Consider the following 12,012-nt stretch of genomic DNA (forward strand, 5'->3'; position numbering starts at 1 on the left):
TGAAGCTTTTGAGACAGATAGAAAAGAATAAGCAGTTTGATAGAACTGCATGTCCTGTTTTCTATAAACAAAATTAGGTATCAAACTTAGTCTGGCTTAGTATATTTTTTTTCTGTTTTTTTTCCTGTATTATAATCTATTTACATACTTATCTTGAGATATTTTTGTATCACAGACAAAACAAGCATAAATGGTACATTCCACTGTAAATAAAAAAATCATTTATAACTCATTTTTTAAAATGAGATACAAATAAGTCTCTGTGCCATTTTAGACTACAAAGACTGGACATAAATATCAGGGTGAATAATTTCTTGCTTTTTTTCAGCAAATGAAGATGAAATATCATCAATACTCAGGAAAACCAAAGTTTGTTGGACTGATAAAAGTGATAAAATGGCAAAAAGAAAGAGAAAAATTACTCCAAAGAAGCAAAAGTTGGAAGCTCCATTGCAAAAGAAGAAAAAGAAACAGAATAGCTCAGCATGAAGGCAGTCACTTTCTCTTCTGAATAAAAAGTAAATACCGGTGTTGCTGTAGTGTTTATAACGATGTAAACCTCTGACAGGACAAATACCTACGAACTGATCTGTTGTTTAAAAGTAATGAATGTTTTTACCCTAATAAACTGATTATTCTGGGAAGCAGCAAAAGAGATGGCAACTTTTCCTAAGTGAATGAGGCAAAAATAAATTCATAACATGTAATGTTTATATTTTTCTATTAACAATAGCATACACTTTTTAACTGGCTCTGAAAAAGCGAGATAAAATTATAAAAATAGCTGCATCTGTCTGTTACATTTTTGTCTCACATAAATGCATATTAAAAATATGTACACTTCTTCATTTTAGTGTGGAAAAGTTGTTCATTTGACTCAAAATATGATCTGCCTTTATCATGATGCCTTTTCTTACTGTAAGAAGGAATATGTTTAAATTACTTAAAATATGATGATCACATTCAGTTCATACATTCGCAGAAAATCATACTTTCTAGTTCTTGACATGGAGTTACACGTAGATTTTGTAAGCAAAATGTTTGGGGTTTTTTTACCTTGTCCATACTTCATGCATTTAATTCCTTTTAAAGCATTTGCTTTTAAGATTGAAATCTACAGTAAAAGAACCGAAAAAATCCTTTGTTCAGAATATGATACATATTTTTAGGTGGAAGAGTTTGTATCAACAAGATTTTTACCTTCTCTTTCCTCTTCCCATAGTATTTTTTCAAGTTCTTGATCTGAGCTGTATTGTTAAAGAAAAGTCTAACATTTGAAATGTTTGTCATGCTGACAAAATGTCACCCATCTGTTTTGCACTTAAACAAAAATTGAATTCCTGATGTTCTCAGTCAGTGGGAACAGGATTTTATCATAAGTCTTAACTGCAAATATACAGTGGAGAAAAAGTTGAGCTGGAGAGAACAAGGTCAAATAGCTGTACTAAATGTTCTCTTTATTTCTTTTAAAGTAAGGCATTTTAATGTTGTTTTCTGCACTACTGCAATAGTCATTATTTCTTCTGTTTTCAAAGAGTAATTGGATTATGCTTCATTCTGATTCACTTCAGTAATAATCGGTTCCTTCTTATTTGTGTAGCAAGAGAAAGGCAGAGAAAATAAAAAAAGATTGAGCCAAATCTGGAGGTAGGAATGCAGGCTGTCTTAGGGATATAAAATAGGATAGAACTCCAGATCATCTCTGTGTATGTTCTGACACTGAAACAGTGTGAGCATCCTTGGTGCCGTTATGAGATTGTTCATGGGGCAGTGGCGGTATTCTCTTGGAGGTGGGTGTCTGTATTTATCTTCTGTAACTGTTTCCCTTATTTAGATAAATGATCACAACGCCTTGTCTGAATATTCAATATAGTTGATTTATACGAGCTCAGTTTAATTCAACATTCAAGGGATTTCAATTGTACTTTGAACTTACACAGCTTTTAACTTCAATAATGTGTGTGTACACAAACAGGCAAATAATATAGGACTGAAAATGGTTTGTAGACTTGTCAGGAAAGGTACCAAATCAGATTTTTAATTGATAACCAGGCTCCTATGGTAAATATAGGACTTGCAAAGTATAAGCTTAAATAAGGGAATCGTGTAAAGTGTTTTCACTTATAAATGTTATGTCTTTTCATAGTGCTTATCATACGTCCTTGACAAAACGGCTGCCACTACTAAAACACTTTTTATTGTTTGAATTTTTAAATACATGAGCTCATGGCCAAGAATATCATAATTAAAGAAGCAAGCTGTCATGAGCACCAGGAAAAATCCAGTCTGCACATAATTTTAAGAATTAAAAAGAAATTCCATGGAATTTTGGTTCAAAGTTTTAGACTTAGAAGTAAATATTCAACATTTGTACAAATCTAAACTTCCTGTCCAGTAACAAAGAATTATGCATGTCATGAGACTCAGAACAATTTGTGAACTGGAGACAGAGAAGACAAATCCTAACAGCTTTTAAGGTGAAATACAAAAAAAGTCCAGAGAAAACTCATATTTTCTATACCTTGAGTGAATGCTCAGCTACTAAGCAGTACTTGGCAAATTTTTTTTTGTTATTTCCTTGTGCACATCTTCCTTTTCAGAACATTTTTCCTTCTGGTTCTTAGGGAACTGCTTAGAATGATAGAGGAGAGGCAGCAGTGCGGATAGAGAGGAGATGTCAGCAGAGAGAAAGCTCTTGTGTGTCAGGAAGGGTGAGCATGCTTGAAACCGGTAGAGTAGACGGAGCCATAGCTGCAAGAAAGGACAGGCCAGCGAGCAGCATCTCGGCTGGGCCCCAGGTGAGTTGTGTAGCGCCAGCAGCTGCGGACTTCTTCCTCCTTCCCCTCTTGGGGAACCACAGTGCTGGATTACAAAACAGAGCCCAGTGAAACTGGAACTTCATAGCCATTACACAGCTTGAACAGAAAAGGGAACTCCATCCAGTATAGCTTAGATTCATGTCGGTTGTGGCACTTTTCAGGGAGATAGGTTTAAATACCACTTAGGCCAACAAGGGAATTAAGCTGCTCTCCACTTTCTCACTGTTAGGCTAATTCATAAAGATGGGAAAATTCAAAATGCAGCTAGAGAAAGCTCCATTTTGCAGAAAGCACAGGCCTCCTATGTTTGGTGCCTTGTGTTATGGAGAGATGCTGAAGCCCTTCAGCTCAGGGACCTGGCTGGAGGAGTGCTGGTTCTTTCTCTATGATTAAATGTCCGTGGAAGGTAAGTGCATAGCCAACTGGAATAAATCATGCAGCACCATTTAAATGAAGAAAACACTTGAAAAAAGAAAGAGTTTCTATTTGTAGACAGTTACAAACATCTCTCTGCATTTTTCCCAATTAAAAAAAAGCAAAACAATTTCTTTACAAGATGTTTTGCAGCTCCCACTGTTGTGTAATTTCTACAGCAGAAGACTCCTTTTTCTGTTGCACTAGCTGTGCTTGTAATTTGAAGATTATAAAAATCCTCTACATCTTCCATAAAAGGGCTATACTGGAATTACCGATCAAAGCTAGAAGCAGCCTGTCGGCTGCCCAAACTTGTAGCTCGTGCCACGCAAAAAAACCCAACCCCAAATTCTCAAGTGCACCACATCCCCCCACTTCTGGTAAAGGATTAGGATGAATTGAGTGCATACGAATGCAGTTATGAGGGAGCTTTGTCCCTCACTGAAAACAAGCACACAAAAACTCGCCAGCACCGAAGCCTCTCCCGATCTGTAGGCACCCGGGTTTGCCCGTGCATCCCCGATGCCCCCCGCCGGGGCTGGGCGAGTTACCCCGCAGGGAGATGGGAAGGCACCAACGCTTTCTCCTCCCCAGCCCCGGGCTGCGGGACGCACCCTACCCTGCCTGCTGGGGTTTTTTGTTGTTGTTGTTGTTTGTTTGAGGTTTGTTTTTTTCTCTTCCCTCCGAACAGCCGGAAAAGGGAAGCTTTGGGCGGCGCGTTGCTCCCTCGCCTCCCCTTCCGCAGCCTGCTCCGCCCCGGGCTGCTGTGGAGCGGGGCCGCGGCGCAGGTGAGTGCCGGGCGGGAACCCTCCGGTACCCTCCCCGGCCGGATGACGCCGAGGGCCGCCCCCAGGGCTGCATTCACAACAAATCGGGTTTCATCTCTTGGAGTGGGTTTAGCGGGTTTAGGGCTTAGGCTTTAGGGAGGCCTTCCTCGTGGAAAAGCCCCCCCCCCCCCTCCGCGGCAAAATGTTATTTTTCCCTAAAAAATTCGGAGATACCGACGGTCACCCCGATTTCTCTTTCAGTTTTCAGCATGGCCGTGGACTGGCTGGGCTTTGGCTACGCCGCCCTGGTGGCATCGGGAGGGATCATTGGCTATGCCAAAGCAGGTACGGTACGGGAAGGGGCTTGCAGATCCTTCGCTTCCCTCCCACCCCCCAATAACTTTGTGTGAGCTGGGCAGCTTTTTACGAACGCCTCCTGTCTCGGAGTTCATGCAGATGTAAAGTTTATCAGTTTGTGCCATGTGCTGATAAATTTGCTCCTGTCGAGGTGTGGTGCTTTTTGCGTTGAGCTGCTGTTTTGGGTTGATAAGCCCACAGTCTGCTTTCTGATAGGTGCTGGTATCCTGCCTCCGTGTTGTGCTCTTTGGGTGAAGTGATACAAGTCTCCTTCAGAAGGGCTTTTCCCCTGTTATTTTAAATGTGTTCTGTACGTTCAAATGACATAAGTCATCTTTTTTTTTCCCTTGGAGATTTATTCTCAATGTTTGATGGTAACAGTATACAGCAAGCTGCAGAAGGATCCTTTCTCCAAGTCAAGCTGAATAATGCAAATCAGTTTTTAAGCGTGTTCCTTTTCTGGTGTCTGCATCATAAGCTTACCCTCTGACCTAGTGCTTTCATTTTTCTGAGTTTGCCCTCCTCCGGACAGAATTGTGGATTCATCCCTTCTGCAATGCTGTCTCTTTCAGCTTCAAAAATCCCTAAGCCATCTTAGCGTTTGTGATAAGGTGTATTCCTGCATTGCTGATGTCGGTAGTAATCTTACCAATGCATTTGACTACATAGATGCTAATGCCTGTTCTTATCTGCTTTCTACTGGCTTTCTTTATCCTTTGGAGTGTGAGTGGAGTTTAGGACAGGAGGGACCATAATGAGAATTTAAGTAACTAATTGCATCCGCATTTCTCTGCAGCCATGGTGAAATAGTAGGTGTCTTTCTCGTCCTCCGTTCTCAGATGGGAGGACATGGTCATGCTGAGGCGAGGGAATCCAGGTCACAGGATTTTTGAAGGGGAACAGGAACTTGTATGGTGACTTAAGGGAAATTTAAAAAAAAAAAAAAAGGCAATCATATCCCTACTAATAATGTGGAGAAACTGAAAGAAAATGGAATTCTCACCCATAAAGCTAAGGCGGTGATCTGTTCTTTTACAACCAGGTCTATTTACCCACACAGACAGTGTGGTCAGCAGTAGGTGCCTTTGGAAGAGTATGAGAACAGGGCAAGCAAAAATTGATTTATTTGTTTATATTCTCTCTTTATTTAGTGAGTTCTCTGTGTCTCAGTGTTTTGAGACTCAGCAACTTCCTGAACCAGAGGTGATGTAGTTGTCCTAGTATGTGCTTAAAAAATGCCTTAAGGTAAAATTCAAGGATATGATGGCCATTTCTTGGCTCTCAGCCTTGTGCAAAGAATTGTAGCTACCACACGTTGGTTACTAAAGTGTATTCTGTCCAGAGCAGCCACTTACTAGAGTGTGTATCTTTTCCTTGCACATGTACAAGAATATCTGGTGCTTTCTATCATCTTCAGCTCTTGCTTTTTATACCAAAAGCAGGATCTGAAGCAATGTTACAGCTGCCTTGTTGATGACTGAAAACTGATTACTTTATGGTAGCGATATGCTATCCTCCTGTAACACTGAGAGATCTTTATCAGATTAGTTTTGCAATCTCAAGTCCTTTTAAACGTGACCTAAAAAATGGAATATATAAAGAACCACCCTCAGTAGCATTAAGTCCTGAATTCTCCATTAGCCTTATTGAGGGCATTTACCACTCGCAGTGGTCATGCCACTTTGATACTTGATGTCATCTGTAAATCACCAATTTGGATGCAGTATCCTTTATCTTCTGGTAGTTTGGGATTATCATTTATACTGAGGACTTGACCCAACATTAGGCAAGTCCAGGGAATCTTCTTCCAAAGTCTGCAGTTACCTTTGGATCAGATCTCAGGTGTGCTTAAGAGATATGCTCTCCCTTATTTGAGCCCTCTCTCTTCTTTGGCAACTACTTATTTGTCTAAATGCTCTCCTGCCCAGTTCAGTTCACATGTCCTTTTTCATTCTAATCTTAAACCCTTACTATTTAATCCCTTTACTTTACTGCCTCTCAAGAAATTCTGGAATTGCTGTGTTGAAACAACATGCTCTGGTCTGCACAAAGAAAACACCAATTCTTTTGTTTTTCTCTCTATTCTTTCCATCGTAAATATGTTAATGGCTTTGCAGTTAAAGCATTAGATACTAATGCTATTTGTATCTTGTAAAGAGTATTTAAACACATCTCTTGGTTCAGATCAGCGTGGTTTTAATACCTTAAAAGAAAAAAATCTTCTCTATTCTGCCTTATAACAATGAATGACAATTTTTCGTTACTGTTGGTGTTTTTCAAAACAGATAAGCTAATGAGCAAGTTTATTTATGAGCTTCTAATAAATGTGTTATCTTTTACTTATTCAGGTAGTGTGCCATCGCTAGCTGCCGGCCTTTTCTTTGGGAGTTTGGCTGGACTGGGTGCCTATCAGCTTTCGCAGAATCCGAATAATATTTGGATTTCCCTGAGTAAGTAATTTACAATTTTAATTAGAAGGGGTTATATTTACCCTAAAAAAAAAACCCTGGATACTTAAAATGAGTACCTGAAAGTCTTTGCAGAAGAGGTAAACCGATGGTGTTATAAATCTATTTTTAATCCAGTCTTTAAACTTGTGTTTCAGTGAAAATCTCTGTTAGTGGCTGAATTCCAGTGTTCTCCCTGGAATGTGAATTTTTAGCATGATTTAATTATTTTTGTAAATAATGTATTGAGAATGCATATGAAAGACTGCTTGTTTTGATGTGTCTTACTCAGCGATTTCTCACTGTGTTCTTGCTTCCCTTTTGCAAGACGTAATAAAGTGCTTTGGGTGATAGTTCAAACTTACAGTTTTGTTCCTCTGCTACAACAGGAGAGAAAAATACCTGTTATTTATTGTTAGGGTTTGTCTTCTGAACATCAAAAAACCTGCAGGTTGTGAAGGAATATGTGTGTTAGGATAAAGTGAAACTTATATGGTTTAAAAAGAAATAAATAAACAAACCAAATACAATTAATTTACATCCTTCAGCAAAAAAAAAAATCAAATAAGCATTTCGTGTTTAAAAACTTGTATTTAGTATGGTGTGAATCTCCAAAATGCAATTTTTGTCTTTCTGCCTTTTACTATATAAAGCTCAGGGTTGTGATCAAGTTAGGAGGATTATCCCCTATCACTTTAACCTGTACATGCCTAAAGCTAACTGTGGAGAGTCACTGCGTGGTCAGTGCTTAAAGAGCTGCCCCTGACTATAGCATTTGTTCACTGAAGCAGTAACAGCTCTTAGATATGCGAAAGTCAGAAGTGAAAGGGGAAGGCACAGTGTTTCTCTGCATTTCAGCATTGTCTACAGTGCAGTCCACTTTCGCTTGCGTATCTACTGGAGAGGTCAAAAGCTATGCATGGTCAAGCCTAAGTAACTGGGATCAACTGCAAATACAGAAAGCTTAGCTGGAGTGAGACCAGGTATTTTCTCAAATAGGAGACAGATACGTTTCTATAATTCAGTAGCATATGGGGTCTTTTCCTCCTCCTTTTCAAGCTTTAAAGTTTTTGGAGGAGGCTTGCTTTACTGCTGTCTTAGACGAAATTACATTTAGTGGTGTGTGTATATTTTGAAGACTGGATACTGATTAGAGCTTGATATATTTGAATACTGAAGTGTTGTGTATTAGACTATGGTCTCAGTCTTTTACATATCTACTTATATGAGACTATTAGACGTTGTTAAGGACAATATTTAGGGTGGTGTTCGGGAGAAAGGATGCCATGGCTAGGATTGAAGATGAGCTGGGTCCTGCAGGACCAGGCGTCACACAGAAGCAATGGTAGAACGTAGGAGTGGTTGGAACATGTTCATGTGTAGCTGTTACCACTGAGTAGCAGATGCATGCTAAGGCTAGGCATTTAATTAGTATGTTTTCTTCTATGTTTTCTCTTGGTATTCCGTCTTTCTTTGAGATACAGTGTTCCAGGGATTGCCCTTTCTATTTTACTGGCTCGGTGAAACTGCGTGGCTCCTGCCTCTATGTCAAGTGGTCAGGGTGAATAGTTTTAACTCTGTGATCTTAATGAAGGTGATGCAGGGCTGAAGTGGCTTGGTAATGCTTAGCACTTACATATAGCACACTTGCCTTTCAAAGTCTCTTTCAAACACAAATTAGTTAATTCTCAGAACGTTATGAGAAGGTGCACAGGTTTAGTGATTTGCCTGTGCACAGGGAAGGAGTGAGTTCCAGAGCTGTGTAGCATAGATTATTTCCAGACGGCAAAGAAGAGCATTTTGACAAAGAAATTTGAGAACAGTCTGTGCAGAACCATATGGAGTGCATTGTCTGATAGAACTTGATATAGAATACTTAGTCTTCACATACTGAGGCATTCCAAAGTTTACACAATTTATTGACTCTTTTAGTCCATCTTATGAAATAACCTTGTTTCACTTTTTACTTCACTTTTATTTTTTACTACATCTTCTCTCTGTTCTGTTAGTTTTGAATTGTAACATCTCTCTCACTCACATGAATCTCTGCTGACTGGACCGTATAATCTCTCATTTAAGTTACATCTGGAACACTGACTGCCGTCATGGGAACAAGATTTTACAACTCTGGAAAATTCATGCCTGCAGGGCTAATTGCTGGTGTCAGGTACAACACGATACACTTCTTTTTTTTAACCTCATATGTGTGATTTCTTATTTGCTTAATTAAAATGAGATAGAATCAGGCATATTTTGTGTATATGCTTTGTTTCTGTACACCTGTTACATGGGAAGTATTTGAAAATGAATTGACAAATTATTCTTATTGTTGTTTAATTCTGTGTTTTTCCCCATATCCAGTTTGCTAATGGTTGGAAGATTAGCACTGAAGATGGTGGAAAAGCCCCACGATAAGTAACTGTTCATTTTACAGTTTAATACCTGGATAAGGAAACCTGATAATGAAGTTGCATGAATGCAGAAGCAAGAAGGTGGAACAATATTCTATATCAAGACAATTTTTTTCCTTTTTTTATATGAAGGCGGGTAGAATGATGGGACAAACAGTTTACATACAGGGTGCCATTTGTTTCAGTGATCTGGTAGAGGTATTATTATTTCGTGAGAAATTGGTCCTGGGTTTGATTTTTGCAGACACATTTCGGTGTGTTTTAACACTTCCAGTTTTTATATTCCAAAATATACTGCTGACATGTATGAAGCAGACAGGACCTGCAATTAAGAAAGTATCCACAAAGAGGCACCAGGAGTAATTGGCTAAATACAACAGTGTATCTCATACCTTTCATACTGATTATTACAGTATCCTTTACCTGTTGCACTCTGCGTTGATGTCTGTATAACGCCAAACAGATCTTACCTTTTTATTGTGAAATGATGCTAGAATGTTGCTTTTCTACAAGTAAAATCTATTCCAAAACTTTATTTGTCATGTTTTTATATCCTTTCTGTGTGTATGGGGGTAGGGAGTTCTTTTTGTTATCCAAGTGCTGTCTTTCGATGATATTTAAAAATAATTTTTTAAATGGAGGGGCAGAAGCTTAAATTAGGGGCCTGCATTAACACTGCATTAAAACAGCTGTTGGTAAGGAACTTACTCTATGGATTAATTAAGCGAGAACTGTGCTAGGCTAAATGAACACTTGAAGGTGGTCTGTCCAAAGGACTGTATAACTAGAATAAAATAACATTAACACTATGTAATTCTGATCTGACAGGCTTATTTGACAATATAACGTAGCAGCATTTTATTTTTATCACTGAGGGGAGAGGCTGTGCCTCTTCAAATCTGTCTTTCCTAGTAAACCTTGGTTTCAGGAGAGTTCCTGGTTCTGCTGTGGTGCCTGAGGACTGAAGTGTGGAAGAGGCATCAGTGGCATCTGGTGCCTTTATTGTTACTCCAATCTTGATTGCTTCTCCTGCGCTGTCTCCTGGCTCTGTTAGTGCAGGCACAGCTAATGGAGGCTTGGCATTGTGATGAAAAGGAGAGGCAAGGAATGTATGAAAGAACTTTATCAAGTTATGCTTTAGCGATATATGATCATGGATATACTAGGATTCTTACAGTGTGTAACTCATACTTTAAAGTGATCATTTATGTAGTGACTATTTTATTTTTTACTTTGGGACCTTTGTATCACTGATTCTATCAAAACTTTGTCAACTGCATAACATAATTATGGCAAAGCCGGTTTAAATTAACTTACACCTTGTGCACAGTATTTCCCATTTTGTAGTGCTTAAAGGAATTTGTAACAGTTCTCTCAAACTGCAAATCAAATATTGAACTACATAACTCCTCTATTTCATTGGTCGCATTGGTCACTTCAAAGCTTGCGTTTCCTATCCTGAAAATGGCATTTAACAGTATTGAGCCGGAGTGACATTTCCATTGTCGTGGATCAATGGAAACCCATATGGGAGACTGGAAGTTGTAGTAGAAAGTAGTAATTACAAGCAGATCCATAGATGTTGGGCAAATTGTGCTCTGTCTTACTAATTCTCTTAGCAAAAGTTAAAAAATTAATCCCAGGTTTTTGAACGTACTTTGAACACGTTTGAACATATTTGAACATATTGTAACCTCCTGTTTCCAGGCACTTAATCTGTAAATAACCTGATCTATACAGCGTGGACCTGCAGGGAGCAACAACAAAAACATGTAAAAGTATGTCTGAAATTCTAGTCTCAGTTAAATCATAGTCTCTTTTGACCATGCTGTAAGCAAAACCCAGTATAAGTTTTGAAATTACCTTTATATATTTTCAATCATCCTATGTAATGGAATAGAAAATTCCATCCCTGCTATAGAATTTTCTACAGACGTTCAAGAATTAAAGACATTAATATCCTTTCTCCAGAGTGCCTATGCTTTTAGGCTGATTGTTGGATAATCCTACAAATTTTCTTTCTTATTGTTATTGTGTAGGTTTTGGTGTTTTTTTCCCACTGAGGGTGGTCTTTATGTAAATTGAGATAATTACTTCTGCATTGAATTAGCTGTGACCATGCCACGGCTTCAGTGAAACTTCATGCTGTGAGTCAGCTTGTGTGTGGATGTAATGTTTGGAAAGAGGGATTTAGTTATTTTTAGGAAATGAACTGTTAAAATAATTCTTAAATTAAGGCTACTCAGTTCAAAGCACACTCTGAAAATAAAAATAGTTTAACATTACTTACAGTCTCAGCTGTCAGCATGAGCTGAAATGAGTACTGATTTTTTTTTTTAGCGGGACATGGGAACAGGAAACTAGTTTTACCATACACAGTCTGAGTCACCAGGATTCAACAACTCGGAGTTTAACCATGCCTCCAGCACTCAAGCACACTATAGCAATGACAGAAGAAGAGAGTTTGGGTTATCAAATCCTCATTTCCTGGAGTGAAGACCCAGGCCGTCTATTCCACGTGTTGCTGTCATATCCACAGTGCCTGGTGGAAGCTGGGTGTCAAGTATTTCACCCCTCTCCTGACGGGCTCACTTGAGACTAGAGGAGGAAATTGCCTATTCGCTTCAGTAGATAAATGATCTCTTGAAACTAGGAGCTTGCCCTAGACTTTGTAAGGTGGAGGCGTAAGTGTACCTGTCTTTGTAATAGCAGTTGCTTACTATAGGTCCTGGAAAGTAAGAAATGTTGGTCTCCCTTTAGTTCTTGCTCTGGATGGGTTCAAGCTCCCTTCCCAAGA

The 12,012-nt window shown here is 38.9% G+C and overlaps 2 protein-coding genes across 7 annotated transcripts in view; both read left to right on the forward strand.

Annotated features, from left to right (window-relative positions):
* Nucleotides 1–4,345, forward strand: part of PAK1IP1 (PAK1 interacting protein 1) — an 11,565-nt gene extending 7,220 nt beyond the window's left edge. For 4 of the 6 annotated variants that reach the window (XM_074575888.1, XM_074575892.1, XM_074575891.1 and 1 more), the window contains exon 10: nt 329–848. In XM_074575888.1, the coding sequence (XP_074431989.1) occupies nt 329–489 (161 nt within the window). In that variant the 3' untranslated portion in view covers nt 490–848. Of the gene's footprint in view, nt 1–328; nt 849–2,624; nt 2,716–4,261 lie in introns of those variants that run through there. The other 2 variants (XM_074575889.1, XM_074575890.1) reach the window with 2 other exon arrangements.
* On the forward strand, nt 2,703–9,750 carry LOC141739168 (transmembrane protein 14C-like). Its single transcript, XM_074575910.1, has 6 exons — nt 2,703–2,798; nt 3,925–4,021; nt 4,262–4,345; nt 6,706–6,807; nt 8,884–8,971; nt 9,166–9,750. Exons 1-6 carry the CDS (start codon nt 2,718–2,720, stop codon nt 9,221–9,223), a joined length of 510 nt encoding a protein of 169 aa, XP_074432011.1. The 5' UTR covers nt 2,703–2,717; the 3' UTR covers nt 9,224–9,750.
* The last annotated feature ends 2,262 nt before the right edge of the window (nt 9,751–12,012 follow it).

Source organism: Larus michahellis, chromosome 2, assembly GCF_964199755.1.
Source record: "Larus michahellis chromosome 2, bLarMic1.1, whole genome shotgun sequence".
Classification (NCBI taxonomy): Eukaryota; Metazoa; Chordata; class Aves; order Charadriiformes; family Laridae; genus Larus; species Larus michahellis.